The sequence below is a fragment of the Ahaetulla prasina genome, chromosome 2, assembly GCF_028640845.1.
Source record: "Ahaetulla prasina isolate Xishuangbanna chromosome 2, ASM2864084v1, whole genome shotgun sequence".
NCBI classification, from domain to species: domain Eukaryota; kingdom Metazoa; phylum Chordata; class Lepidosauria; order Squamata; family Colubridae; genus Ahaetulla; species Ahaetulla prasina.
In genome coordinates, this window is record NC_080540.1 from 107807418 (window position 1) to 107834432 (window position 27015).

The 27015-nt window shown below is 38.3% G+C and overlaps 1 protein-coding gene across 4 annotated transcripts in view; it reads left to right on the plus strand.

Annotated features, from left to right (window-relative positions):
* The window catches only part of HTR4 (5-hydroxytryptamine receptor 4), a 257415-nt gene that overhangs the window by 137914 nt on the left and 92486 nt on the right, over positions 1 to 27015 (plus strand). For all 4 annotated transcript variants that reach the window (XM_058173134.1, XM_058173135.1, XM_058173133.1 and 1 more), the window contains 2 exons: positions 17054 to 17207; positions 24958 to 25526. In XM_058173134.1, coding sequence (XP_058029117.1) covers positions 17054 to 17207; positions 24958 to 25526 — 723 coding nt within the window. The remainder of the gene's footprint in view (positions 1 to 17053; positions 17208 to 24957; positions 25527 to 27015) is intronic.

The following is a 27015-nucleotide window of genomic DNA, read 5'->3' on the forward strand; positions in this document are numbered from 1 at the left end:
TACTGCTGCACTCTCTCCTCTAATTACAATAGAACAGAAATGATATTATTCCCCAAATATTATACACAAGCACATAAAGTAAGCATATTCTTCTCATTTATCTAGCTATTTTCTTTGAATATTGATTTAATCCGATAACACCTTTATTAATTCAGTAAATTCTCCTTTCTATTGACCCATGGATAGTAATATACAGTATGTATATGATTACATTTCAGTACATAAAACATAGGAAGTATTCTTTGCATATTAAACACCATTTGTCTATGGGGACTAACTGCCTCACGAGAACCAGGGCTAGAGTCATTACTTCATTAAGCTATGTGATTAACTTATTAATGACTTGCCTCCTAAATTAGAGAGAGCTTCATTTCATCAGTGCTGGCCATCTGGGTTCTCATGCATCTATTGACCAGAACTGACCTGCTGTTTGTTTGTTTTTTTAAACAGGCAGAACCTTTTGTTCTCAGCCAGTGGAAGAAACCTAATGGCTGATTTTAGGCTTCCTGCAATCTATTTTATAGGGCAGTAAATGAAGGAATGACGTAATGGGTCAACATTCCTGCACCCAGCCTTTTCTTGCCCATGTGTGGACTGATGTGGGTGCATAAGTGCACCCGCGTGCCTACCATCCCTGTCCTAATATTCCTTTTTTTACTTACTCTTTTCATGTATCCAAATTATGTTTATACTTTTACTTGTTATCTTATATAAGATTGACAAAATAAATAAATAAAATAAAATTTTAATAAGATTTATTGGCCGTGGATGCCCCAAACCTTTCAATATATTAAACTGGGAATATATACCATAATGACATTTTTAACCAAGTTGCCTATTGTTTATGCTTTTATTGCTGATACGTTGTTTTATTTAGGGCTTTCTATTTTCTATAAACTACCTTGGGAAAAACTGTTTGAAGGGCAGCATACACCTTTTAATAATAAATATGATATTAGGAGTGTCAGTTCTCCTGCATATCCATCACATGCTGATAGAAATATATCATAGGACAGCTCTGTAGGAAAAAAGAACTAATGCAAATGTGGCCCAGTTCTTTCACTTGCAAATTCACTTGGCAGGAACTACATCAGTTTGCATTTTTGCTCAGTCAGAACTGAAGCTTTAGTCCTGAAACCCTGTATGAAGTCCACACAAAAAAAGGACAAGCAATAAATGATGAGAGGACAGACTTTTTCTGCCTAGAGGAATCTGATTCACGGAAGCATCTAAGGCACAATTCACTACTGGCAACACTCTAGATCTCAGAAAATATTCTGGAGAAGAACAGGATGTAAATGGATGTCAGATGGACCTTCCTAGGAGTTGCTTATCAGAAGGCCTGCTGCTCTTTGCCTGTATGCCCTAGCAAGTGTTTGCTTATTTTATTTTCTTTGGAATCTGTCTATTCTGTTTTTGGAACATCTATCATTCTTTCATGAAAATCCATTGTGTAATGTGAAATGTAGCCTTGCTTAGTTTCATCAGCTTGTTGATTGATAAAGAGTAAGCAAAAGAGGTTCTTTTGAGATAATAGAGTCTGGGAGATGTTTGTGAATCGTGCTAGTGCTGAATTCTCAGACTAAGAGTTTGGGGGCGTCTCTAAACAGATTTTTCCCCAGCTATTTTCCATTTTGTATCACATACTTGTGATAGGAAAGATGATGGCATGCAGTAGAACTTTCCACAATCTGGGAGAACTCTTTGTAAAATATAAATGCCTTTTTTGCTTTCCTTCCACCCCATCTTGCTTATTCATTTAATCCCCGTTAATGTCTACAATACATCTAGCAATTTGGCAAGGCAAGGGAGATAATGACTAGGCTCAGAAACAATTACTCAGGTTTGAAAAGGATTGTCATTAGCTTAAGAATGTAAAGCCATTCTTTAGCACAGTCCTAGAAAATTCTAACAGAAGAATTGTGTATTATTCCATGAAAGAACATTAATAGTTTCAACCTTTTGTATTAAAAGATCCGTTTAAGATTTAATTGATATCTAGTATCTGGAAAATAAAATATTAAGAAAAATAGGCCTTTCCTCTGATCTACGTAGAGATACTCTTATATCTGTGTGGCTGACATTTCATGATTGCAAAGTTCAACAGCTTTTTGCAGAGACATACCTTGTTCCCCTCTGCTAATAAATCTCTTTGAATATATAGAAATCCAAAACAAAGATTGTATCTGTAGTCCTAAAGCTACATAATATTGAGATATATTTCTTCCACATCTATTTTGCCTTGAAATTTCTGATTAAATGTGTACAGTAAATGATTAGTCCCTGTTTATCCCTCTAGCACCTCTGTGATCAAGGTCTAAGATCTTCAAATGCCGGTTCAGATCCTTCTCAGAGGTGTTAAATGTCATTGGCCGTGGTGTTCTTCTAAGCCACTTGCAAGACTTTGATGTTGGAGATACTATGTAGTCTATCTACCTGAGTGCACAAGTCCAACTGATAGTTATGGGGAGGGGAACATTCAAGTTTTTGGATATTCCAGTGTGTATCCCATAGAGTAAATTCTCAGTCTTAGTAAAGACTGAGATTCTTCTTAAAATCAAGTAGTTTTTGTAAATATCTTTACATAATCTCTAATATAGATTCCATTCTAGATGAGCCTGCTGAATTTTTCTACAGATGAAAACAAACCAAGAGCTGGAATTGAGCAGCTGGAATTAAAACAGATAAAAGTAATTAATTCCTAGTCCCAGCTATAAATGAACTACATTCCTCCTCCTAAGGTATTTTAGTTGTTCAGCTATAATGAAGGAGAGTTGCTGCAAAAAGGAAATGAAAGAAACAGGACTGATGTTGAAGGGCACAAATGAATCCTTGTAATTGGGACAGGAAATCACTGATGGAACATCTCGGTTCTACTCGGTTCAACAGTGTTTTACTAATCTGTTTTTAAATATATGAGAACAATAATTAATTATATTGTCACTGGCAGCCTCTCAGAATACTTTAGTGGAACCCTCTTGCAAAACATGCATGTATGTTAATAAATAGATTTTCTTAGCTCAGACTTATTAACATCACAGAAATAGGATCATGATTTAGACACATAGTGCAATACATGCTGTGCAAGGTTACAATTATTGATTTTTGCTCCTTCCTTAAAGCATGTATTTTGGCTCTTTAAGCCCTAAATAAATAGATCCAACCAAGCAAGACATTAGTAACTGAGTTTGCCACTCTGGGAGCAATTTCTTCAATGCCCAAGAAACACATCTAAATAATACAATTTGGGATAAGCAAAGCCCTCATAATTAAACAGATTTTGGTAATAAAATATGGTTTTGAATAAGATGAGTTTAATTGCAGCTGTGAAGTAAAATATTCTTTTGAATAGGCCAAGTCCCTTATTATTATCTTTATTATTTATTTAAATTAGAACTGCCCACTCCCATAGACTCATCTGAGCTCTTAATCAATTTCTGAAGATAATAAGTTGTTTGAATAAGGAAAGAGCTTGCCTGAAATACTTAGGCAGTTTTTAAAAATAAAATGAAAGATTTGATAATGAAATCTTTTACACATTTCAGTGACAGGGTCAGATCCTCAGAAAGTTTTATACACAACTGTCAAAATCATGCTGCATCTTTAAGTGTCTTGACACCGGCTTATGTACGTATCTAGATTCTCTTTCATTCAGTGTACTTTATATGTGAGCACTACTAAAGCCACATTCTTACATGTATGGAATAGAGAAGAACTTTATATACACTGCACCAAATTCAACAATAAGCATAGTACCCAATCCGGTACAAAATGGGAGAAGTGGATCAAGTTTTGCAATTTTTACGCCATGTACATATAACCACATGTTCCAGACAATCACAGAAAACACCAATGTGAATTCTTTGGAACCCTTAAGTTTTGCTACAGTACAGGGGTGTCAAACTCACGCCATCATGATGGCATCATGTGATATATCACAGCTTCTTTCCCCTTCACTAAACTGGGCATGGGTGTAGCCAGCGCATAACGCACCCAGCCTATGGGGCCACAAGTTTGACAGCCCTGCTACAGTAGGAGAGTAACCCTGAGATTCATCACAGAGACATCTGAGTTTTCTCACATTCATTTCTCACATTCATTCAATCCACCCTTAAACTCTCCCATCTCTAAATTCAAAGCTTGGTAAAAGTCTATGGAGATTCTCACTCATCCAGGTCATGATTGTCCAAAGGTGCTTTTTCAGGAGGCAACTGGACTTTCTTTTTTTTTTTCTTTTGAAGACATTTTGCTTCTCATCTAAGAAGCTTCTTCAGCTCTGACTAGATGATGGGGAATGGAAAGATTTATATTCCTTACACACAGCTGGTCATTTGCATTCTTTTAGGGAGTTGTTGAAGCACTTGGAAGTTTATTTCTGACCTCAGAGTCCCCTGATTAGTGCAAATGGTTCCTGTAGTCTGCAATTTTTTCTGGAAACTGCCACACCATTCGAGGGTGCTCATCCCAAAGTGCATAGCTAAAAGTCTATGGAGATTTTCAGGCATCCAGGTCATGATTGTCCCGAAGGATTTTTTCCAGGAAGCAACTAGACTTTCTTGTTTTTCCTTTGAAGAAGTTTAGCTTCACATCCAAATAACCCTTGGTAGATAAGCTATGTGTGGCATCAGCTGGCAGACATGGTGTGTGTACTTCTCATTCCATTTGGTTTTCCCCTTGTAGAAGGAGCACTCCTACATTACTATTTCATTTAGCTAACCAGCTAAACCCAATATATTACCTCCCAGCTCCTTCCAGGGATCTGAAACCAGCATTACACACTACATTACACACAAAACTTGCAATAGTGCCTATCCTGTTGGAGAATGATTTCTATCTTGGTCTACTGTAAATCTTCTCTTTGCTAAAAACATGTCCTCCTGAGGCATTCTTTTCAGGGGAAATAGTGCTTTTCTCAACTATGACCATGCCAGCTATTCTAGGATACTTGGGAATAGTGCTAGCTTGGTTTAGATTCTGCTTTGCCAAGAGTGTTATTATACATTATGTTGTCAAATTCTGTTTCCTAATTAGTTATCAGCAGCTCAAACAACATCTATTTATATGTCAAACTAGAAATGTTTTTCGAGTAAGTTCCTGTTTTTAACCATGCTGCACATTTTATTATATTTATCCACTTTAGAGAACTTCACAAATTTGTTTTGCTTTATATGTCTCTGATGGTATCAGCAAACTTGGCCAGTTTAGTTCTCATTTAGTTCTCCTCAGTTCTTAATTAAATTTGTGGAAATTATTACCACAATATTCAGGACTGGGATATTTTGGATATGGCAGGCTAGAAATTACTATTCTAAAATGCACATATGTTCTTCAGTCTGGTTTATTTCAATCTTATCTATCAGAAACCAGTTTTAACATTCTTCCACTAAAGTATAATTCTAGGATCCAACACAGCTCAGTTCTCAGCATTTCCCTTTGAATTCCACAACCCAAAGTACATGGAGTGCAATCTTTTATCGTCTTGAAGCTTCCCAATTCATTCGGTTAAATGAACTGCTGTTAATATTTTTTTTTTCTTTGCATTTATATCCCGCCCTTCTCCGAAGACTCAGGGCGGCTTACACTATGTTAAGCAATAGTCTTCATCCATTTGTATATTATATACAAAGTCAACTTGTTTTGCCCCCCAACAATCTGGGTCCTCATTTTACCTACCTTATAAAGGATGGAAGGCTGATGGGCCTGGTGGGACTTGAACCTGCAGTAATTGCAAGCAGCTGTGTTAATAACAGACTATCTTAGCAGTCTGAGCCACCAGAGGCCCTATAATCCATAATGGTCAATAGTTTTCAAAGAAATTCCTGATATCTGAGTAAGTATTTGACTTGGAGATGCTTTCCCCTTCCATAGATAAATGATAAAGGCAGATGCCTATGTGCAAGCTAATACAAGTCTATGCACTTTTAGCTGTATAATCTTTATCATCAAAGTTTGTTAGAGAGGATTGCTGCCTCTGAAGAGTGTATATATCCAATATATTCTGAAGTTCAACAAGATCATTAAAATTTCAGTGGAATTCTTCTTCAGAGAAAATCTAAACATGGGAATGTTTTTTCTTAAAACTTTACATTTTTTTTAGAAGTTGAACACATGGAACACAATAGAAAAGATATTAAGATAGCAGATATTTAGTATTTGTAAACAGATAAACAAAAAGACCACAAATTGGCAAGAATGCAGTGGGAGTGGGAGCGATTTCTGACTTCCTGCTAGTTTCCCCATTGATTTTGCTTGTAGGAAGCTGGCTGGAAGCACTGGTCATACAATCATGATCCAATGATTATAGGGACGTTGCAACTGCCACATCTTTGTGAATAAACATGATCTAAACATCATGGAAATTTCAATTCCAGAGAAATAAATAATGAGTCCTGGATTTTTTACATTTTTTTTAAGTTAGCAGATTTTAGGTATCTTGATTTAAAAATTGTTGGAATGTAGCTGTTCAGGCTAACTTGCAGGTACAAAAAGATAAACACAATGAGCGTTTTAATAGTATACAGATAGATAAATCTGAAGACTCACTGCAGTTTATAGAGGTAATAGAATTCTCTCTCTTCCCCCCCCCCCTACAACTGTACTCAATATATTACTAGAATTTCATTGTTACTAGTTAACTAAACATGTAGAGGATATCTTGAGCCTGTATTTATAACTATATGTGTGCAAATTTATGGAGAAATATGCCTATTAATGTGGGAACCCCAACAAATATGAAATTTTAAGATGACACTTTTATAGGCTTTGCTTTTATTAGTTATCATAACCTTACATGGCCCTGTCAGCTGCTGATGACCAAAAATTCATAAACCTATGAAGCAGAACAATCTGATTGAATTGTTTTCTCATTGTGGTTAAACTAGCAAAATTTCCCAATGGTTTCCATATCATTTTGCTACTTTAGTTTTAGTGAATTCAGAACCAGGGGATTTCCTGCTCATTTTCTGTCTCCACAGACAGAAAAGTACTTGTTGGTACTCCACAGACTGGTAAATATTCAATGCAAAATTGTTCCAAAGCCATTATCAGGTGCTATCCTTTATTTTTATTTATTTTTATTTTATTTATTTTGTCAAGCATGTATTTTATGACAGATACAAGTTTAAACATAATTATAAATACATGTAAAGGATATGAATAAAAGAAAACATTAGGACAGGAACCATCTCTTTAAATGTGAAAGAATTAATGATTTGACATCCTCAACAGGAACAGTCCTTAAAGCAGCTGTGTCAGACTCAAGGCCCAGGGCCTGGATCCGGCCCATGGGGTACTTAGATCTGGCCCACGGGGCCACCCTAGAAACAGTGAAGGACTGGCCTATAATGCTTCTGCCAGCAAATATTTGCTCCTAAGCTCTGTTTTCAGATTCCATCACCTCCTGCAACCCTCTGCCAGTGAAAATCGAGTTTTCCGTTTTCACTGGCAGAGGGTTGCAGGAGGCTGTGGCAGTCAAAAACGAAGCTGGGAGCCTGTTTTTACTGGCAGAGTACTTGGGTCACCACAAGCACCCCCTACAGGAATGATGTACATTCTTCTTCTGCGCATGCGCGTTATGGCGGCGTTCTGAGACTTCGCGGAGACGGCGGCTGAGAGTCCGCAGGCCGCAATGCCGTTCTGTGGGCCGCCTGGCTGCATGGTCTCGGCCCGGTATGCGATCCTTCCGCCACCCGAGAGCGAGGTCTTTGGCCCCCATTGAGCTCTCGGCTGCTGAGTACGGAGCCGAAGTCCTCTACAGCAGCGGATGGCGGCGGCCATGTTGGGGGGGGCGTGAGAAGACGCCCAGCCTGACTCAGCTGTTTGTCGGCCGTTTCGGCCGCGGATGCAATCAATCGGCTGGGGAGCGGGCCAACCGTCGACGGCGGTATGCTGGTATGCGGTATGCCGAGTCTTGGGTGTTGGACCGCAGGTAACATCGGTGGCTGGAGTGGGGCCTGCACGGGCATGATTATTGCCCCTCCCCCTACCCTTCTCTCCTCACTTAGCCCTAAATAAATAGATCCAACCAAGCAAGACATTAGTAACTGAGTTTGCCACTCTGGGAGCAATTTCTTCAATGCCCAAGAAACACATCTAAATAATACAATTTGGGATAAGCAAAGCCCTCATAATTAAACAGATTTTGGTAATAAAATATGGTTTTGAATAAGATGAGTTTAATTGCAGCTGTGAAGTAAAATATTCTTTTGAATAGGCCAAGTCCCTTATTATTATCTTTATTATTTATTTAAATTAGAACTGCCCACTCCCATAGACTCATCTGAGCTCTTAATCAATTTCTGAAGATAATAAGTTGTTTGAATAAGGAAAGAGCTTGCCTGAAATACTTAGGCAGTTTTTAAAAATAAAATGAAAGATTTGATAATGAAATCTTTTACACATTTCAGTGACAGGGTCAGATCCTCAGAAAGTTTTATACACAACTGTCAAAATCATGCTGCATCTTTAAGTGTCTTGACACCGGCTTATGTACGTATCTAGATTCTCTTTCATTCAGTGTACTTTATATGTGAGCACTACTAAAAGCCACATTCTTACATGTATGGAATAGAGAAGAACTTTATATACACTGCACCAAATTCAACAATAAGCATAGTACCCAATCCGGTACAAAATGGGAGAAGTGGATCAAGTTTTGCAATTTTTACGCCATGTACATATAACCACATGTTCCAGACAATCACAGAAAACACCAATGTGAATTCTTTGGAACCCTTAAGTTTTGCTACAGTACAGGGGTGTCAAACTCACGCCATCATGATGGCATCATGTGATATATCACAGCTTCTTTCCCCTTCACTAAACTGGGCATGGGTGTAGCCAGCGCATAACGCACCCAGCCTATGGGGCCACAAGTTTGACAGCCCTGCTACAGTAGGAGAGTAACCCTGAGATTCATCACAGAGACATCTGAGTTTTCTCACATTCATTTCTCACATTCATTCAATCCACCCTTAAACTCTCCCATCTCTAAATTCAAAGCTTGGTAAAAGTCTATGGAGATTCTCACTCATCCAGGTCATGATTGTCCAAAGGTACTTTTTCAGGAGGCAACTGGACTTTCTTTTTTTTTTGTTTTGAAGACATTTTGCTTCTCATCTAAGAAGCTTCTTCAGCTCTGACTAGATGATGGGGAATGGAAAGATTTATATTCCTTACACACAGCTGGTCATTTGCATTCTTTTAGGGAGTTGTTGAAGCACTTGGAAGTTTATTTCTGACCTCAGAGTCCCCTGATTAGTGCAAATGGTTCCTGTAGTCTGCAATTTTTTCTGGAAACTGCCACACCATTCGAGGGTGCTCATCCCAAAGTGCATAGCTAAAAGTCTATGGAGATTTTCAGGCATCCAGGTCATGATTGTCCCGAAGGATTTTTTCCAGGAAGCAACTAGACTTTCTTGTTTTTTCTTTGAAGAAGTTTAGCTTCACATCCAAGTAACCCTTGGTAGATAGGCTATGTGTGGCATCAGCTGGCAGACATGGGGTGTGTACTTCTCATTCCATTTGGTTTTCCCCTTGTAGAAGGAGCACTCCTACATTACTATTTCATTTAGCTAACCAGCTAAACCCAATATATTACCTCCCAGCTCCTTCCAGGGATCTGAAACCAGCATTACACACTACATTACACACAAAACTTGCAATAGTGCCTATCCTGTTGGAGAATGATTTCTATCTTGGTCTACTGTAAATCTTCTCTTTGCTAAAAACATGTCCTCCTGAGGCATTCTTTTCAGGGGAAATAGTGCTTTTCTCAACTATGACCATGCCAGCTATTCTAGGACACTTGGGAATAGTGCTAGCTTGGTTTAGATTCTGCTTTGCCAAGAGTGTTATTATACATTATGTTGTCAAATTCTGTTTCCTAATCAGTTATCAGCAGCTCAAACAACATCTATTTATATGTCAAACTAGAAATGTTTTTCGAGTAAGTTCCTGTTTTTAACCATGCTGCACATTTTATTATATTTATCCACTTTAGAGAACTTCACAAATTTGTTTTGCTTTATATGTCTCTGATGGTATCAGCAAACTTGGCCAGTTTAGTTCTCATTTAGTTCTCCTCAGTTCTTAATTAAATTTGTGGAAATTATTACCACAATATTTAGGACTGGGATATTTTGGATATGGCAGGCTAGAAATTACTATTCTAAAATGCACATATGTTCTTCAGTCTGGTTTATTTCAATCTTATCTATCAGAAACCAGTTTTAACATTCTTCCACTAAAGTATAATTCTAGGATCCAACACAGCTCAGTTCTCAGCATTTCCCTTTGAATTCCACAACCCAAAGTACATGGAGTGCAATCTTTTATCGTCTTGAAGCTTCCCAATTCATTCGGTTAAATGAACTGCTGTTAATATTTTTTTTTCCTTTGCATTTATATCCCGCCCTTCTCCGAAGACTCAGGGCGGCTTACACTATGTTAAGCAATAGTCTTCATCCATTTGTATATTATATACAAAGTCAACTTGTTTTGCCCCCCCAACAATCTGGGTCCTCATTTTACCTACCTTATAAAGGATGGAAGGCTGAGTCAACCTTGGGCCTGGTGGGACTTGAACCTGCAGTAATTGCAAGCAGCTGTGTTAATAACAGACTATCTTAGCAGTCTGAGCCACCAGAGGCCCTATAATCCATAATGGTCAATAGTTTTCAAAGAAATTCCTGATATCTGAGTAAGTATTTGACTTGGAGATGCTTTCCCCTTCCATAGATAAATGATAAAGGCAGATGCCTATGTATGCAAGCTAATACAAGTCCATGCACTTTTAGCTGTATAATCTTTATCATCAAAGTTTGTTAGAGAGGATTGCTGCCTCTGAAGAGTGTATATATCCAATATATTCTGAAGTTCAACAAGATCATTAAAATTTCAGTGGAATTCTTCTTCAGAGAAAATCTAAACATGGGAATGTTTTTTCTTAAAACTTTACATTTTTTTTAGAAGTTGAACACATGGAACACAATAGAAAAGATATTAAGATAGCAGATATTTAGTATTTGTAAACAGATAAACAAAAAGACCACAAATTGGCAAGAATGCAGTGGGAGTGGGAGCAATTTCTGACTTCCTGCTAGTTTCCCCATTGATTTTGCTTGTAGGAAGCTGGCTGGAAGCACTGGTCATACAATCATGATCCAATGATTATAGGAACGTTGCAACTGCCACATCTTTGTGAATAAACATGATCTAAACATCATGGAAATTTCAATTCCAGAGAAATAAATAATGAGTCCTGGATTTTTTACATTTTTTTTAAGTTAGCAGATTTTAGGTATCTTGATTTAAAAATTGTTGGAATGTAGCTGTTCAGGCTAACTTGCAGGTACAAAAAGATAAACACAATGAGCGTTTTAATAGTATACAGATAGATAAATCTGAGGACTCACTGCAGTTTATAGAGGTAATAGAATTCTCTCTCTTCCCCCCCCCCTACAACTGTACTCAATATATTACTAGAATTTCATTGTTACTAGTTAACTAAACATGTAGAGGATATCTTGAGCCTGTATTTATGACTATATGTGTGCAAATTTATGGAGAAATATGCCTATTAATGTGGGAACCCCAACAAATATGAAATTTTAAGATGACACTTTTATAGGCTTTGCTTTTATTAGTTATCATAACCTTACATGGCCCTGTCAGCTGCTGATGACCAAAAATTCATAAACCTATGAAGCAGAACAATCTGATTGAATTGTTTTCTCATTGTGGTTAAACTAGCAAAATTTCCCAATGGTTTCCATATCATTTTGCTACTTTAGTTTTAGTGAATTCAGAACCAGGGGATTTCCTGCTCATTTTCTGTCTCCACAGACAGAAAAGTACTTGTTGGTACTCCACAGACTGGTAAATATTCAATGCAAAATTGTTCCAAAGCCATTATCAGGTGCTATCCTTTATTTTTATTTATTTTTATTTTATTTATTTTGTCAAGCATGTATTTTATGACAGATACAAGTTTAAACATAATTATAAATACATGTAAAGGATATGAATAAAAGAAAACATTAGGACAGGAACCATCTCTTTAAATGTGAAAGAATTAATGATTTGACATCCTCAACAGGAACAGTCCTTAAAGCAGCTGTGTCAGACTCAAGGCCCAGGGCCTGGATCCGGCCCATGGGGTACTTAGATCTGGCCCACGGGGCCACCCTAGAAACAGTGAAGGACTGGCCTATAATGCTTCTGCCAGCAAATATTTGCTCCTAAGCTCTGTTTTCAGATTCCATCACCTCCTGCAACCCTCTGCCAGGGGAAATCGAGGTTTCCGTTTTCACTGGCAGAGGGTTCTGAAAACTAACAGTCAAAACGAAGCTGGGAGCCTGTTTTTACTGGCAGAGTGCTTGGGTCACCACAAGCACCCCCTACAGGAATGATGTCAAGCTGGCCACTCCAACCCTGGCCGCACCCACACCAGCCCCCTGAAGTCAAACACAATGCTGATGCAGCCCTCAATGAAATCAAATTTGACACCCCTGTCCATAAACCAGCTCCATTCCTCTGAACAGCAAACCACACAATTGAAGAAGCCTATAGGATTGTGGCCCAACAAGCCATAAAATTGTAAATAATGAAAACATAAGATTTCTTTTTAGACGAAGGCTTGTCACTGTCAGATTAAGTGGCCTGCTGGACCAACCTGTCTCTCTTGAAGTGTCTTAGTGTGTTATAACTTGGTTAATATGACAGTTGAAGTGAGGGAGTCCTTTTTGACTGAATGCTGTTGTTCCTATACTTTTCCTGTCCTCTCAAAGGGTCTAGTTTAGTATGCTCCTAAGAAGTGAATATGCTTCTATGGTATCAGACACAAACCTTTAGATTCTAAATACTTTGAGAGAGTGAAAGTGTATGTGTGCGCAGAGACATCTCTGTGTGTTATCTATTGTCTCAGTTTGTATGGGTACATCATCTACTAATGGCAAATATGGTCATAATAGGCAGATATGGTCATAGTAGGAGATTAAAGGAAAATCCACTTACCTTCCATATCTTGTTGGAAAAAAAATACTGTAAATTGCATATTCAGAATGGCTTTTGGAACTATCTTCAGAATCTTTACAACTTCTGTTCCTGAAGTGATACCATAATCTCTCCATATATTAGTACATTTTTATAATTTATCTCCTCCATTCTTTCATTAATAATGTGGAGACATTGCTAATGGGCTTCAGGTTACCACTTTTGATTTTTGTACACCAAACACATGTTCTTGCATAAAGATAGACAAATTCTAATAAAAATTACTGGAAATCTCAAAAAGAAAAGGAATATTTCTAATCTCCTCCCACTCATCTCATTTAAAATGTTCTTATATTTACTGCAAGTGGGGAAAATTAACACTTAATGGGAGAAGCACCTAGGATATGATATGCAGTTTCTTTTGGAAATGGCTATAAGAAGTATTACCTTACATGAGCATACTATGAATATGTCCATATTCTTGTGTTCTTTTTCAAAAGATTTATTGACAATCCTGAAGAATTTCTATGTATCTTTCCAGTTATTTTAAACAGTAAAACTTATCTCTGATCTTTACTCCATATATAATTGGCTAAAAAATTTACTTCCTTTATTGATTTAACATTTTTATTGCGTTATAAGATAAAATAAGATACAAAATACAAAAGTAAATAGAGAACTGTGGGGCGGTGGAGAGAAGTAAGGAAGGGTAGGGAAAGAAAGAAAAAGAAACATTGACTTCTGACTCTCTCTGTTGCAGTAAAATAAGCCCTTAATATCAAATCACAACTTTTTGTTTTTCATAATAATATAAACAAGCCATTTCTATAAAGAACTATCAATCTAATCGGTAAAACCCAAAATCAAAGTTTCATTCTTTCATTCACTTCAAAGCACAAAGTTCAGAAGCGGTCTCCATGTGGAAACAAAAGTACTTATATTCTTTTCTTTATTCAAAATAGACAATTTTGCCATTTCAGTCAACTCCATCAACTTCTGCAACCATTTGCCATGGTAGGAGTCAAAAGGTCCTTTCGTTTTTGTGTGTACAATAGTCTTGCTGTTGCCAACATATATAGTAACAAAATTCCAATTTTTTTCACCAGGTCTTTTTCCATTAGGCCCCCCCCCAAAAGTTCACTTCCTTTCTAACTGGGATGTATCCCATTATAAACTATCATTTTATCAGACTGCAATCTGCTACACCTCTGTTCACCTTTTTGGAGAACAAACTTTCATTCCCTGCTTACCTTTGTAAGAAGGGACCTTACTTCCAAAGTAAGTATTTTTATTTTATTTTATTTTCCAATAAAGCTGACAGAAACAGCATTTCCCAGCTTTTGATGTTTTAATCTGGATGCCACAGTGTCACAACACAAGCTCCTTTAGAATTATGGGCAACACTGCAACTCAGGTAGTGTAGATTGGCCTTGTGGTGCAATGCCGCAATGTGCTATAATTTCATGCACACACCCCATTTCATGGGAAATCTGCTGGTTGATGAAGTCCATTTGGGAACCATTGGTTGAAATGACGCTGGAAGCTCATGTTTTGCTTTGTAGCATGTGATTCTCTCTTTGGGTCGCCCCCTCCCCGCCCTCTCTCTCTCCACATAAAAGGTCAAGAAGGCGAAAACCCTGGGGGCCTCAAGGGAACTGCCAGCAGGCACTTCCAGGCTTCATGTTGGGGACTCAAGCCCTGGCACATGTTAAATAAATAAACACATTTTTTTGTATTTTAATGATCTCATCATACGGTCTCATATTATGCAGACACTGCTTTTAAACATTCATCTCCAGTAAGGATTTTACCTTTGAGTAGGCTCCCTGTGTGGAAAGCAACTTTTTTCTGTCTTTTTCTTCGTTCTATCAATAAGTTAAGTGCTAAGCTATCCTTAATGTTGACAATAGTGCCATGCTTTTCATTCTTGCCAGTATATGACCACCTGTGCAGACCTTTCGACACATTTAGCATAAACATCAGCAGGAGGGGAAAACTTTCCAAGACAAGAATCATTAAGATGTTCCTCAATAATGCTTTCCTGTGGTTCAAATAATGACAGTTGCCTCCCTATTCACCAAATATTTACATTTTTAATGCTACCACAGTGTGTCTGCCACACTCTGGAGGTGAGTTAGATGCTGCTTCAGATTTCTTGCATATCTCAAGGTTGTTTGCATGATGAAAATAAGAAGAGATGGAGCCCACAGAATTGAAAGAGAGAAAAATCCATAGAATAGAAACAGTTAAAATTCATTTCTATTATATGAATTTTTCTTTCTTTCCTCAAATTTGCTTTTCTTGAGACTTCTAGAGGCATTTAGTCCTCTAACCTTTCAAACTGGGTTAGATCAAAAGCAGAGTGGCCAGACCAGGTTAAACAAGGAAGGAAGGAAAGGAAGGTAGGTAGGTTCCATTAAACTCCATTAAGTTTTGCTTGAATAGTACAAGGTATTTTAGATATCTTACTGTTAGCTAAATGATAAACCAACAAACAAAGAAGATTGGGATAACAGTCCACAAAAAACGAGAAAGGAAAACTCCTGAAGGCTATAAAAATGAGCTTAGATAAATAGAAGACAGACACAGATTGCCATATCTCCCTTAATCTCTCTTTTTTTTTTGATCCTGTTGTGGTTGACTTCAGGGCAGAAAGATTCTTTCAAGACTGCTTGTGCATGTTGGCTTGTATGAATCAATAGAGCAGCATAAAGCCACATGAGTTCAGAGCAGCATTTCACAGGGAAAAAATAAGAATATAAAACCATCAGTAGCAGTTTAAAAAGCCAGATACCGTTAATTAAACATTGTAAGAAAACAGAGGAACGGTTTATAATGCTCTTTAGCTGGAGGGAGAGCCAAATGTTCATTCTTTGGGTAGGAGTTTTACAAAGAGGGCAACACTCTTATTAACTAATCTTGCAAAGCCCCAGCCTGCAGCCTTGAACATAAACAACCTTTCATAGTTTGTTTCATATTCTCACTGAAAGCATCCAAACTAAAACGAATGTACTTCTTTGAAAGAACAATAAGAAACCAATTTGAGTTTGGAGGTTTTGAGAAGAATGAAAAAGTTCATGAAGATTTTGTTCTGAATAGAAAATACTACTGTAACTTTCATCCACTTCTGAACCTTTTTCCCTACCAAGGAAATTCAGAAATGCATAAAGATGACATTTATTTCCCTATTGTTGGAAAAATCACTGTGACCGTATCGAAGAGCAGAAATAAAAACTATGAGGTACATGAAAGGAAACAGCAGGAGTAAGGGAAATCTCATTTGATTCAGACATGTGGCAAATTTTCTCATTTGTAAATTTTGTGTGCTTTAAATTTAAGACTATCAGACCTTTCATGTCCTCGGATAAAATAGGACAACATTCTAAAGCAGGGCTGTCAAACTCCCGGCCCGCAGGCCAGATGCGTCACGCACTGGCCATGCCTACCCTGGTTTTAGCAAAGGAGAAAAAAGTCCTGATACATCACATGATGACAACATGATAACACAAGTCTGACATCCCTGTTCTAAAGGAAGTGGGATATGAATGTGAGCAATGTGGAGATTCTCAGTCATCCAGGTGATGGTTGTCCCAAAGGTGCTTTTTCAAAAAGGCAACTGGACTTTTTTTCCCCTTCAAGATAGGATCCTTGAGTGTCTCAGACTGCTAAGACAGTCTGTTATTAACAGCTGCCTGCAATTACTGCAGGTTCTAGTCCCACCAGGCCCAAGGTTGACTCAGCCTTCCATCCTTTATAAGGTAGGTAAAATGGGGACCCAGATTGTTGGGGGCAATAAGTTGACTTTGTATATAATATACAAATGGATGAAGACTATTGCTTGACATAGTGTAAGCTGCCCTGAGTCTTCGGAGAAAGGTGGGATATAAATGCGAATTTAAAAAAAAGATGTTTCGCTTCTCATCCAAGAAGCTTCTTTAGCCAGAACTTCTTGGATGAGAAGCGAAATGTCTTCAAAGAAAAACAAAGTTTCAAAAAGTAAGCCATACCGATCTTGCTTTTGCTCTTTATTTATGCTAGTTTTCTCTTCTTGCCATTCCAGGTACTATGCCATCTGCTGCCAGCCATTGGTTTACAGGAATAAGATGACTCCACTACGCATTGCTCTATTGCTGAGTGGCTGCTGGGTAATCCCAATGTTTATTTCTTTTCTTCCTATAATGCAAGGCTGGAATAGCATTGGCATCATGGAGTTGGTGAGTAGATCTGATGTGATGTGAAACCTATTCCAGGTCAAAATCAGAATACTTTTATTTTGCCTACAGCCCTGCATAGCCTTGAATGATTGCATACCATTGTTACTGATTTACAAATGAAGGCAAAAATACATGTCCCAGGATAATGTTGCAGGACATTATTTGAGTCAGTCACCAGGACCAGAGGTTTAGACTTCCAAGCTTTTGGACTCATGCTAGAGTCCATCCTCAGGGAAGCTCTCTAGTAGTGTGTGTGCTTTGGGCTGTTCTGTGTGTGGTAATTACGTGGCACCTGTTGTGTGTGGCTTTTTATTGATTCAAATATAAATTACATAAATTATAAATGTAACATACATTTTGGAGGTATAAATCCTGCTCTAGGTTCTCAATATTATCTACAGTGGCACAGTGGTTAGAATGCAGTATTGCAGGCTAACTCTGCTCACATTTCCAGGAGTTCATTTCTCTCAGTCCTGACTGATTCAAGGTTGACTCAGCCTTCCATCCTTCCAAGGTAGGTAAAATGTGGACCCAGATTGTTGGAGGGAAATGCTGACTTTGTAAATCATTTAGATAGGGCTGTAAAGCACTATGAAGCGGTATATAAGTCTAAGTGCTATTGCTATATGTTTTCCATTCTAGGCCTTTTACAGTCAGCCTTTCTTCCCCCTTGGAGAAACCCTTGAAATAATGTTTGGGTCCTATAAAAATGGCAACCAATATTATAATTTCACAATACAGTTCATTTCGAACCTACACAACTCTGTCTACCACAGTGTAAAGCAGCAGGCCAGCAGCTGAGTCATGGTCTGTAAAAATTCCCATCACTGTGTGCACTAGACTTGTGCACTAAGCAAACTTTATTTTTCTGTGATGTTTTCTCGTAGTGACTTGTTGTGTAATTCTTGGATTCCACAAAATATCACTTATGAAAAACTGTTCTAGGTTCTCAATATTTAAAATTATATAATAATAATATTTAAAATTATATAATAATAATTGAAGAAGAAAATTGCAAAAAAAAAACCTAATAAAAAGCATTTTTGAAACAAGGCAAATAATGTTAACACCGATCTATAGTTCTGTAGATGATTTTAGTTTAGTTAAAGTATATCCCACTAAGATTTGAGCTAAACTAATCTCTGAGCTAAACTAATCTCTGGGGGGAAGGGAGAGCCTTTGAATTTTTTTAAGGATAACTCCATTTAATTCTTGTTTTGTAGCTGTTTAAATTAAAACTAGCACAGGCTCTGGGGTAGAACAGGAGGTGAATCTCATGTGATATTCTGACTTTTCTGAATAAATTGTTGGTTCTTTTTGAACTTTTGATTATTGTAGTGTTTTTATTATATTTTTTACTGTGTAAACTATTCAGAGTGATAAGAGATTAGGACAGCCTATAAATAATATAAAAATAATTAATGGTACTGTGCTCATCCAGTCCAAATATTTCAAAATGTTTCCAGATAACTTACATCATCATATTTGGGTAGCTAAATTTTTTTCCATATCATAGACCTGAGTAAATGTACCCTCCAAAATGTATGTTACTTGCATTTTTCTAATAGCTTTAACTAACAGGCTCATTCTTCAACTTGCCATTTTCTGCTATTTCTGTCTCATTGTAATTTGGATGATTACTATAAACTTGATTCCTTAGTTATTAAATGATTTCAGTCAAGGAAACAATTGGCCCATTGCTGGGAGAAAGTGGCAAGAAGGTGACAAGCAACAGGGAGAAAGCATATCTACTTAACTCATTTTTTGCATCTGTCTTTACACAAAAAGAAAAAACAATCCAACCTATCAAAAACAGCACCACAAAAAACAGATTAGGAACACAAGTTAAAATAGGGGGGGGAAGGTAAGTGAACACCTGTATACCCTAGACAAGTTCAAATCACCAGGACCAGATGGATTACACCCCAAGGTTCTGAAGGAACTGGCAGATGAGATCTCAGAACCACTGAACTATATCTTTCAAAGATCCTGGAGCACAGGGGAACTGCCAGAGGACTGGAAAAGAGTTGATGTAGTTCCCATCTTCAAAAAAGGAAAAAAAAATCAGATGCAGGAAACTACAGATCTATCAGCCTGACCTCAATACCAGGAAAGATTCTGGAAAAGATAATCAAGCAATGAATCACCGAACACCTAGAAGCAAACAAAGTAATAACCAAAAGCCAACATGGGTTTTGTTGTGTCTTGCCCGCCCTCAGAGCAGCCGGGGCCTTCTTATCTGCTCCCGAACACGGAGGAATGTATGCCTCCCGGCCCCAGTCCTGGCTTCATGCCCAGACAAACTGCAGAAGAAGGAGCACCTCCCGGCCCCAGCCCTGACTCCATGCCCAGGCAAACGGAGCAGCTAGACCCCTCCCCCTCCTCCACAGCATGTGAGCCTGAGGAGGGTTTATTACCAACAGCTGATTGGAGTGATCCTCGCATCAGAAGATTGGATAGGCGGAGGCAACAGAAGGAAGGGAGGGGCAGGCCTTAATGAGTGCTGAGTCATGGAGCCACACCCCATGGCCTATATAAAGGATCTGCTTTCTGGCAGTCTCTGAGTCAGGCAAAAGTCGAACTTATCTTGCTGAAGTCACTTACTGGTCTCCTGCCTGCTCTGAGGACTTTGCTAGGACTTTGGACAGAGCTGCAGAGGCAAGCCTGATTCGGATTTCCCTGACCCGGCCGTCAGCGGAGGAGTGGGACACAACAGGTTTGTCAAAAACAGATCATGCCAGACTAATCTCATTGCATTCTTTGACAAAGTGACAAAATTAGTGGACCAGAGGAATGCTGTCGATATAATTTACTTGGACTTCAGCAAAGCATTTGATAAAGTAGACCATAACGTACTACTAGATAAAGTAGAAAAATGTGGGTTAGACAGCACCACCACCAGATGGATTTGTAACTGGCTGACCAACCGCACTCAATGTGTAGTCCTCAATGGAACTACATCCACATGGAGGGAAGTATACAGTGGAGTACCCTAAGGCTCTGTTTTAGGCCCAGTACTCTTCAACATCTTCATCAATGACTTGGACGAAGGGATAGATGGGGAACTCATCAAATTTGCAGATGACATCAAGCTGGCAGGAATAGCCAACACTCCAGAAGATAGGCTCAAGATACAGAAGGATCTTGATAGACTTGAACATTGGGTGCTAACTAACAAAATGAAATTCAACAGTGAAAAAAGTAAGGTTCTACATTTAGGCAAAAAAAACCAAAATGCATAGGTACCGTATATATGGTACCTTGCTCAATAGTAGTAACTGTGAGAGGGATCTTGGAGTCCTAGTGGACAACCATTTAGATATGAGCCAGCAATGTGCAGCAGCTGCCAAAAAAGCCAACACAGTTCTGGGCTGCATAAACAGAGGGATAGAATCAAGATCATGTGAAGTGTTAATACCACTTTATAATGCCTTGGTAAGGCCACACTTGGAATATTGCATCCAGTTTTGGTCGCCACGATGTAAAAAAGATGTTGAGACTCTAGAAAGAGTGCAGAGAAGAGCAACAAAGATGATTAGGGGACTGGAGGCTAAAACATATGAAGAACGGTTGCAGGAACTGGGTATGTCTAGTTTAATGAAAAGAAGGACTAGGGGAGACATGATAGCAGTGTTCCAATATCTCAGGGGTTGCCACAAAGAAGAGGGAGTCAAACTATTCTCCAAAGCACCTGAGGGTAGAACAAGAAGCAATGGGTGGAAACTAATCAAGGAGAGAAGCAACTTAGAACTAAGGAGAAATTTCCTGACAGTTAGAACAATCAATAAGTGGAACAACTTGCCTGCAGAAGTTGTGAATGCTCCAACACTGGAATTTTTTTTTTAAATGTTGGATGACCATTTGTCTGAGATGGTGTAGGGTTTCCTGCCTGGGCAGGGGGTTGGATTAGAAGGCCTCCAGGGTCCCTTCCAACTCTGTTATTATGTTATGATTTAAATGACAATGAAAAGTTTGCTCCCTGAATCCAAGAAATGAAAATGTCTGTAAAGTGAAAGTACATTTAGTTCATACCAGTAGTCTGTGTTTATTCATTTTGAAATGTTTGATTAACAGTAAAAAAGTTAAAACAAGGCTGGAACATTCAAGACCTCAGAGATAGTTTACCACCTTTAAATCTGTTTTTATAAGCCCTGGTATTCTTTCTGGTCACAAAAATTATAGAATAGTATTCTATAAGACTGAGGTCAAAAGCACCCTAAAATAATGGTTAAACTGTAAAATAATTTCTTTCTCAAGCATCCCTCCAAGACTTAGGTGGAACAATAGGAAAGCCTGTATTCATTTTATACTTAATTCTAATGGGGGAGATCTTGGTTATATAAGATAGGGAGATGTCTGTTCTATCTCAGAGGTAGATCTGAGTATGTTTACTGCAAGAGGGTTTCCTTAAACAGGGGTGTCAAACTCGATTTCATTAAGGGCCACATCAGGGTTGCTTTTGACCTCAGAGAGCTGGGGTGGGTGTGGCCATGGTGGGCATGGCCAGCTCAACATCACTTGTGTTGGGGGGGGTGCCCATGATGGCCCGAGTGCTCTACCACTGAAAATGGATTCCTGAGCTCCGTTTTTGGCTGTGATGGCCCCCTGCAACTCTCTGCCAGCAAAAACGGAGCTCAGGAGGACCATGCGTGGCTCTCCTGAGTTCTGTTTTTGGCTGTGACAGCCTCCTGCAACCCTCTGCCAGTGAAAACAGAGCTCAGGAGGGCCATGTGCAGCCCTCCTGAACTCCATTTTTGCTGGCAGATGCACCATGGGCTTTTACTGTTTCCAAGGCGGCCCCATGTGCCAGATCTAAGCATCCCACTGAATGGATCTAGCCCACAGGCCTTGAGTTTGACACCCCTGTCCTTAAAGAACAATCCTTTCAGTTTAAGGATAAGCAACTTGTCCACCTTATCTAGCTTTCTGTATCGATAGTATACCCTGGGGATGGGGAGTCCTGGATCTTTGTTTTTGTACATGATAACTGCAGTAACATTATTGTATGCATAAAGATGGAAAGATTTGGCACTACTTAATATGGAGGAATGGTTAATGAAGATGATGGAACTTTCTGAGATGGCTAAATTGACTTCTTTGATAAAAGAAAATACAATATTTATGTTTATTGCTCTCATATGGACCTTTTGCATAAAACAGAAAATTGATAATTAGAGAGTACAGATTATAGAAAGAAGAAAATTATGTTTGAATGATAAAACAAGAGGTACATTTATCATCGTACTTTTAACTGCTGTAAAAAAAGACCAGAAGCTATTTCTTTGTATACTTTTTCTTTCTTTGCTATTTTTTTCTATTACTTTCTTGCACTTTTAGTTTTCTCTTTAATTCCTTTCTTACTTTATATTAGCTGTATTAGTACTTTTTCCTTTTAAAAATATTTAATAAACTATTTTATATTTCATAATAAATTTTTAATGTAGCAATGAACAGGACAAAAGTAAAATCTAATGGTCTGATACGAGGCTTTTGGGCAGCCAAAATCTTTAGATAGTCTCTGCCAGTCTGCTGAGATCATTAGAGCTACTAACCACATGGAAGCACAGGGAGGAAGGGTTTGTGGTTCTACTTATCCTTTTTGTCATATAGCCTAGAAAAGTGTTTGTTTGTTTTTTGTTTTTGAGAGGGAGGAATCACCAAAAACCATAAAATTTTGGACAGTTCTCTTTCAGCCGTGTGTTCTGTTTCTTTAGTTCTCTAACTACACAGATCCAAGAGCCTCTGAAAACTGAGTCTTTGGCAATTTTTGCACTGGAAAGCCTCTCTGAGCTGTGATGAATTTCAAGGATTTGAAAAAAAAAGAAAAGAATATGGGGTTTTGAGTGGTACCAGAACTCACTATAAAAACCTAGAATTTCTAAAAGTGAAAAGAAAAATATAAGTTTATGCAAACAGAGCTATAAGAAATACAAGCCTTTTTTCAGGAACTCAAAAAGATGGAACATATTTTATTCTGCAGGGTGTTTTTTTTTTTAATTCTCTTTCATCATTTATGGAAATAATGTTGTTAATCTACTTCCTAAAATTCTTGTTATTTTAACAAAATTTTCAAAAAGAGGCTTCCATAGCAATGTAACTCTTCATGATTGTAGACAGATAAATATAACTAACCATCAACAATGAGATCCAAACCGTTCCTGTCCTATTGTTTCTTTTCGTTATATCCAATTAATATAGTTATTACATACTCAAAGTCATATATATGCTTATATATTGTATAATTATTTCATGCTTATGCTTATAAATACTGTGTGACAAAATAAATAAAAAATAAAAATAAAATATTTGAGGCAATTATTAAGTCTACCTCTCTCCATAATATTGATGGAATTGTCATTCTGGAATCTTCCATATCTGAGATTTCTGGTTTTACAGCGCGGTAATCCTAGAAGATTATGATAGGAAAACAAAATTGCTCTTAATTTTTTTCCTCAATTCGTTTCAGAAATATTATAGCAGGATGAGGTTTTTTTACTATTAGACTTAAAAGAAAACAACAGTGCTTTGAATGCTGAGTCACACAGCATACATTGCATGGAAGAAACATTAATTCTTACATATATTCTGGATATCCTTTCTCCTTTGTTAGGCATACAGGATGATTGACTACATGTACAGCATTAGACTGCTTCCCAGAACACTTCAGTAGATCCATTGTTCAAATAAAACATTTGCTTCATTAATCCCCTCTCTATTCTCTATTCTAAAAGTTCATTTTTCTGTAGTTATTGCTTGACATTGACAGTATTGAAACTCTATTATTCTCTAGATGAAGGATTCTAATCCATGACAAAAACTGCTGTCAATAACACATGAGAGGCAATATTAACTCTTTTCATGGGTCTGATACAATTTTTGTTTAAATCATAGTAACCATGCAAATTCTATAGCTTTTGAGATTTTTTTTTAAAAAAATCACCTTTCCTGTCTCAGGAAACCATGAGCAGATGGAGAAAGTTCTGAACCAGTTTCCCTACTCAGCCTCTCCAAATGTATTGAAATCACAACTCCTAACATTCCCTTCCAGCATACAGTAGCTGAATGAAATAATACTGATATTTGATATCAATTCTGTTATAATGGTTTATTGCTTACGCAATGTGTAGAATAGTCTTTTCCAGCATGCTACCCTCTAAGTATTTTGAAACCATAGTTTCCTGATCAGGATATTACATTATCAGTCAGTGGCATTCATTGCAATAAAATACAATGTTTTCCTTAAAAGCTTAGTAATGATCAGTTTTCTTTCTCTTCCCATCCTTCCTCTCATCAAAACTGATATATGCTGGACAATAGAACAGATTTTTACAAACTCAAAAAATAGCCACTCAAAAATAACCACCCAAAATAACCAGATTTTGCTCAAAATCTGGCACCATAAAATTTTAATGAATAATTATTAATTGCACTTTATTTGTTCCCCGTTTTGATATTTTCTTTTTGAAGTAGTCCAAAAGTTGTTGAAAATAGAAAAAACATTCAAGAGAGTTAACAACAGTGGAAAAATAGAACAAATATGAATAGGACAAATCATAATTATAAAAGAAAAAATGGGTTAATTGTGAGATAAAAATTGTATTAGAGGTTGGTGAAGAAAGATCTGTGATGCTAACGTCATTTGTACGCAATGGGTAAATGAAGCTAAGAAAGAACATTTTATTTTCAGGGATATTTCAGTAAGCCTCTAATATTTCTGTGCTTTTTTGTGTTTGTTTGTTTACCTTCTCAGGTAGAGAAAAGGCAGTTCAACAATGCATCCAACTCAACTTACTGCATATTCATGGTGAACAAGCCGTATGCCATCACCTGCTCAGTCGTAGCTTTCTACATTCCATTTCTGCTAATGGTTCTAGCCTACTACCGAATATACATTACAGCAAGAGAGCATGCTCACCAGATACGAATCTTACAGCGTGCAGGAGCACCAACTGATGGACGACCCCAACACCCGGATCAGCATAGCACACACCGTATGAAGACTGAGACTAAAGCTGCAAAGACCCTCTGTATCATCATGGGGTGTTTCTGCTTGTGCTGGGCACCTTTCTTTATCACAAACATAATAGACCCTTTCATACATTATGCAGTTCCTGGTCAGATATGGACCGCTTTCTTGTGGCTGGGATACATCAATTCAGGACTGAATCCCTTCCTTTATGCATTCTTGAACAAGTCTTTCAGACGTGCCTTCCTCATCATCTTGTGTTGTGGTGATGAACGATATCGAAGACCTTCCATCTTGGAACAAACGGTACCTTGTTCTACCACTACTATCAATGGATCGACTCACGTACTCAGGTGAGTTCAAGACTATCTACTTTGATGGATGCTTAAAGAATAACATACTTCTTTTTTAAATACATGTTTGAGAAAATATGTTTTTCTAACTATGTTTTTGAATTCATAAAGGAAAGCTAAGATTTTTACTTTTCAGAGAAAAAGAGGTATATGTAATTTGTAATTTTGCAAATGATTGTATATACGTTTTCAGGTGGAGGGAGATAAGTTTTGTGAAACATTTACAGGAGAATAAAATTTCTTGTCCTAAAAAAAAAGAACTTTACTATCCTAAAATTTAAATTTTCAGAGAGATGTTTAAGGATGCAATATTTCATTTTTGTATGAGACAGGTTAAGGTAAAAGTATAGAGGTGGTGTGCTTGTGTGAACAAAATTATATTGTGTTAAATAAGAACATGGTTCAGTGAAAAACATAGGTCAAAAGATATATCTTAAACAGGTGCTGAAAGTTTAAAAGGTTCGGCACTCAGCGGCTTTTGATACCATCGACCATAGTATCCTGCTGCACCGGCTGGGGAGTTTGGGAGTGGGAGGCACCGTTTATCGGTGGTTCTCCTCCTATCTCTCTGACCGGTCGCAGACGGTGTTGGCAGGGGGGCAGAGATCGACCGCGAGGCGCCTCACGTGTGGGGTGCCGCAGGGGTCAATTCTCTCGCCTCTCCTGTTCAACATCTATATGAAGCCACTGGGTGAGATCATCAATGGTTTTGGAGTGAGGTACCAACTGTACGCTGATGATACGCAGCTGTACTTTTCCATCCCAGGCCACCCCAACGAAGCTGTCGAAGTACTGTCCCGGTGTCTGGAAGCCGTACGGGTCTGGATGGGGAGAAACAGGCTCAAGCTCAATCCCTCCAAGATGGAGTGGCTGTGGATGCCGGCACCCCGGTACAGTCAGCTGCAGCCTCGGCTGACTGTTGGGAGCGAATCATTGGCCCCGGTGGATAGGGTGCGCAACTTGGGCATTCTCCTGGATGGGTGGTTGTCTTTTGAAGATCACTTGACGACAGTCTCCAGGAGAGCTTTTTATCAGGTTTGCCTGATTCGCCAATTGTGCCCCTTCCTTGACCGGGATGCCCTATGCACGGTCACTCATGCTCTTGTTACCTCTCGCTTGGATTACTGCAATGCTCTCTACATGGGGCTCCCATGTAACACCACTCCTGCGCAGGCTGCACTGGCTACCTGTGGTCTTTCGGGTGCACTTCAAGGTTTTGGTTACTACCTTTAAAGCGCTCCATGGCTTAGGGCCGGGGTACTTACGGGACTGCCTACTGCTACTGAATGCCTCCCACCGACCCATGCGCTCGCACAGAGAGGGACTCCTCAGGGTGCCGTCCGCCAAGCAATGTCGGCTGGCAGCCCCCAGGGGGAGGGCCTTCTCTATGGGGGCTCCCACCCTCTGGAATGAACTTCCCCAGGACTTCGTCAACTGCCTGAACTTCGGACCTTCCGCCGAGAGACTTATTTGTTTATTTGTGCAGGAC